Source organism: Octopus bimaculoides, chromosome 6 (genome assembly GCF_001194135.2).
Source record: "Octopus bimaculoides isolate UCB-OBI-ISO-001 chromosome 6, ASM119413v2, whole genome shotgun sequence".
Classification (NCBI taxonomy): Eukaryota; Metazoa; Mollusca; class Cephalopoda; order Octopoda; family Octopodidae; genus Octopus; species Octopus bimaculoides.
Genome location: NC_068986.1, coordinates 83338152 through 83342904, shown reverse-complemented (window position 1 = coordinate 83342904; position 4753 = coordinate 83338152). Strand labels below are relative to the sequence as shown.

At 39.1% G+C, this 4753-nt stretch overlaps 1 protein-coding gene across 5 annotated transcripts in view; it reads left to right on the top strand.

Annotated features, from left to right (window-relative positions):
- Positions 1-4753, top strand: part of LOC106876882 (glutathione S-transferase kappa 1) — a 63386-nt gene that overhangs the window by 16513 nt on the left and 42120 nt on the right. For all 5 annotated transcript variants that reach the window (XM_014925626.2, XM_014925625.2, XM_052968921.1 and 2 more), the window contains exons 5-6: positions 1877-1912; positions 4539-4655. In XM_014925626.2, the coding sequence (XP_014781112.1) occupies positions 1877-1912; positions 4539-4655 (153 nt within the window). The remainder of the gene's footprint in view (positions 1-1876; positions 1913-4538; positions 4656-4753) is intronic.

Below are 4753 nucleotides of genomic sequence, written 5' to 3'. Positions count from 1 at the left end.
GCATGCGTCATACAGTCTGCCTTTTACTCTGAGTGAGAGTCCCTTTGTCGCCAGCAGGGGTAAGAGCTCTCTAAACTTTGCCCAGGCTATTCTTATTCTAGCAGCTACACTTTCAGCGCACCCACCCCCACTACTAACTTGGTCGCCCAGATAGCGGAAGCTATCGACTACCTCTAGTTTTTCACCCTGGAATGAGATAGAAGTTGTTTCCTGTTTGTTTACAGTCTTTATTGCACCTGAACATCTGCCACAAACAAAAACTAACTTGCTAGTTAACCTGCCTTTGATGTTGCTGCACCTCTTATGTGTCCATAGCTTGCACCGGGTACATCTTATAGAGTTACTACCTACTCCTTTTCTACATACTGAGCAGGGCCATATATATACATATATAGTGGGTTTCTTTCAGTTTCCATCTACCAAATCCACTCACAAGGCTTTGGTTGACCCAAGGCTATAGTAGAAGACACTTGCCCAAGATGCCACACAATGGGACTGAACCCAGAACTATGTGGTTCGAAAGCAAGCTTCTTACCACACAATCACACTTGTGCCTGTTGGTATCTTCTCTTGTCATTATGTTTTTAAGCTTCCATAGAGTTTAGTGATTACATGATTTGAAACAAAATTTATTAAAATGGCAATCTTTTTTTCTTTTATATTGTTTACTTTCTGGTTTGTTATGTTGTTATTTTGTCCCATGTTCACCTTAATCAAGCTGATGTGATGAAAGTCGTTGCAGTCATAACTATCCTGTATTTTGGTTGTCCTGTAGGACTAAACAATTTAATATATTCTGCCCTTATAAAAAAGGACAGAGTGTGATTTTGTGAAGATTTAGTCACCCTAAAAAGAACAGTCAATTCTCCTCCAAATTGTCATTTGACCTGCTAAAAAGCCAGCCAAATGACAATGTAGAGTCTCCATCATTGATGTATGCTTTGTTAGGTTGTATGTTGTGTCTGATAATTTTTTTTAGTTAAATTTCAAAATGGAACTACTCAATTAATGCTCAAACTATAGTGAAATAAAGATTTTTGTTTGATTTTTCCAGCCCGTCATGATTATCATTACAGCTACTTTTTCCATGTTGGCATAGGTTGGACAAGATCAATTTCAGACAGCATTCTATGGTCATATGCCTTTCATGCTACCGACCTTTAACTTTTTTAGCACCCAGTACACTCTGTAAAGTAGTTGACTTTAGAAAGGGCTTCTATCCATAGAAACCATGCCATAACAGGCACTGCTGCTTGATATGTCCTCTGACCAGTCAGATCCTGTCAAGTCACCCCACCCATTCAGCATGGAATATCGATGCTAAATGATGGCAGCGGTGGAGATGATGATGATGATGATGCCACCACCACTGCCTCCAACTATGGTATTCCACTTATCTTCACATGTCAAAACCACTGAGGTGCAGTATGTATAATATGCAGGAGATGTAAACAAACTATCACCATTGCTCATGGTGAAGTCATGCAGAAATTAGCATTCACACACACACGCACACACACACACACACGCACACATGCACACACACGCGCACGCACACACACACACACACACACACACACACATACACACATAACAAATTTCCATACAATAGTTTCTGCCTCTCAATTTCACTCTTAAGGCATTAATTATTATAAGTTGAAGACTCTTGTTCAAGGTGTCTTGAGTGGAGTGGACCCTAAACCATGTGGTCACAAAGCAAATTTTATAATATTAATGAGCTTATTGTTTACAGTGCTTAGGGGCTCATATCTGTGCCTGTAAACTTCCCTTGCATCCCTAATGCGCAACTCTAAATCCTCAGGAAAGAGGATAATTATTTTTCATTTCCATAAGTATTTTCCATTAATTATTACAGGATAAAGACATTACAGAAATCAAAAGTTTTCAAGAGGTAAGTACACCTACTTGTGTTTTCAAAATCCACTTATGTGATAAGATTTGCAGTGGAATGTTGTAATAGGTACTAAACCTACAATAACTGTTAACTTTATTGTTTTAATTTTTTTTAGTGACAAGCACATGACGTAATGCTTGGTTTGACACCACCATATAACCCCTAGCAGAATTTGCTCCATTGCAAGCATCATATTCAAGCATTGAATCCATCTGATTCCCTGTCTCCTTCCACTCCTACAGGCCCACAACCTTGCTTATGCATATGCCAAATGTGAAAGTACTTTTGGTCACTTCAAACAACACATGGTCACTATTCCTGCTGATGTCCCTTGTATTACCTTCAGATACTACACCTCAAAGCTAGCCCCTGTACTCACCAAACTTTTCAATCTTCTCCCTCTCTACATGGATCCAACCTGATCTTTGGAAACACACTACAAGGTATCTCATTCCCAAGAAAAGCAACTGCTCTGACTCTTCCAGATACTATTCTGACTCTGCTAGCCTTTGCCCTATTGCATTCACTTCAAATATCTCTAAGAACTCCTCCAAATAAATACTGATATTCTACAAAACTCAGATGAGGCCCACAATGGAGTTTTACTGTCACATTGAGGACAGTGTTGTTGCTGCATGCAACCTCAACTGAATCCAGTAAAGATCTATTTGATTGATTGGCATAAAGTCAATCAGATATATTCCAGCCTCTGACCCACAGATGTGTTATCCTCTCTCTGCCTTTTCTATAACTACTATAATAGCCTTTTCTCCTTGGAGCTAGCTGAGCTCATGCACCTCCACTCAGGCATTTCCATTCTGATCATCTCTCCTCTCCCTTTCCTTGTTGTTTCCAACCCCAGGCCCTGCAATAATCACTCCACTCAAGCATTGCCATCCCATTTGTCTCTCCTTCCTTCATCCTCCTTCTTGTGTTCAACTCCCTATGTTGTGTACTAATTCCTATGTCCAGTCCTTCCTTCCCAGAATGTTGGCCTTTCCTGTTCACTATTACAACCAGAAATGCAATGAACTAGCGATTGGCCTGTTGGAGATATGAAGGTGGACCAAAAAGTTCATCGGCTGACTATGAAGGAGTGATGCTAGGACTGTGAAATCGTGCATGCATTAATTTCAACTTTTCTTCTTAATAAATTCAATGTTTCTTTCTTTGTAAACTGACATCTGACTGTTCAAAGAAGACTTCAGAAGTAACTAGTAGTGATTTCTCTTGCAAATGGACAAAATTTGGCATTATGAAGTGATCAAGTACTTGCAGAAAAAGGGCTTATCCCCCAAGGACATTCATGCTGACATGGTTGCTATGTTAGGGGATTATGCTCCAGCTTTATCAACAGTGTATAAGTGGGTAGCTGAATTTGTGAAGGTAAGGGAGAGTCTTGATGATCCTAGGTCTGGACGTCCTGCAACTGCCACCACCGAGGAAAACATTGATCGTGTTCACTACATGATAATGAATGGTAGGTGATTGACTATAAATCAAATAGCCAATGCTATTAGCATGTCCCCTGAGGGAGTTGAGAATATTCTGCACAATGAATTTGGCATGATGAAGGTTTCTGCTCGGTGGGTACCACATCTTTTGACACCTGATCAAAAGTGTACGAGGTTGATCACATCACAGAAAAATCTCACATCGTTTGAGACAGATGCAGCTGGTTTCCTTGAATGTTTCCTAACCCAGAATAAGTGTTGGGTTCATCACTTTGATCCAGAAACAAAGAGACACTCCATTCAGTGGAAACACCCCTCCTCACCTGCTCCAATGAAAGTCAAGGTCATTTCATCTGCAGGAAAGGTGATAACCTGAGTTTTTTGAGATGCAAAAGGCATTGTGTTTATTGGCTATATTTGGATCTTAACGAAAAACTTTGAAACTTGGGACACTGGTAGAATGTGTCATATAAAACATCTTTTTCTCTTAGTTTTCTTAACAAAAAAACATACATCGCAAGTTATTTCATGTTAAAGTTGTCGTATTTCTGTAATTTCAACCAATGACTGATGTCCATTCAGCCGAATACATTAAGTGCTGACTACGTAAACAAAAAATCCTCATTTGTTTGATATGTGGATTAGGCATTAAAAATATATTTAATGATACTAAACTATATATTTGGTTATGTCTGAAAAGCAACTTTACAAAAGTTTATTGCTTGTCAGATTTCAGTTATCTCTAAAATCATTTCGTTCTTCTAGGTCTGCCTAACTGGCTCCCGTGCTGGTGGTACGTAAAAAAGCATCAACCAATCGTGGCCGATGCCAGTACCCCCAGACTGGCTCTTGTGCTGGTAGCAAGTAAAAAGCACCATCCGAATGTGATTGATGCCAGGCGAGCCTGACTGGTTCCTGTGCCAGTAGCATGTATAAAGCACCCACTACATTCTCGGATCAGATTGGAGCCTGGTGCAGCCGCTGGCTCTCCAGACATCAGTCAAACCATTCAACCCATGCCAGCATGGAAAACGGACATTAAACAATGATGATTATTATTATGATGATGATGATGATATTGTTATAGTTTTGATTACTGAATTAAACAGGAATTTACCAAATGTTTCATTCTTCAACACTTATTGTTTCTACTACTGAATTCTATTTAGGTTGGTGAACAAGCAGGAATCCCACCAAATGTTCTAACAAAAGCACTTTCCAGAATATCTGATGTTGAAATAAAAAACCGATTGAAGGAATACACCGATGAAGCCATAGAAAAAGGCGTAAGTATATTATTGTGTGTTTCTTTTGAAATTCAATAAAAATCAAATCTTAAGAATGCAAATAAAATATATATTTCATATGTAAATGTGTATGTTTG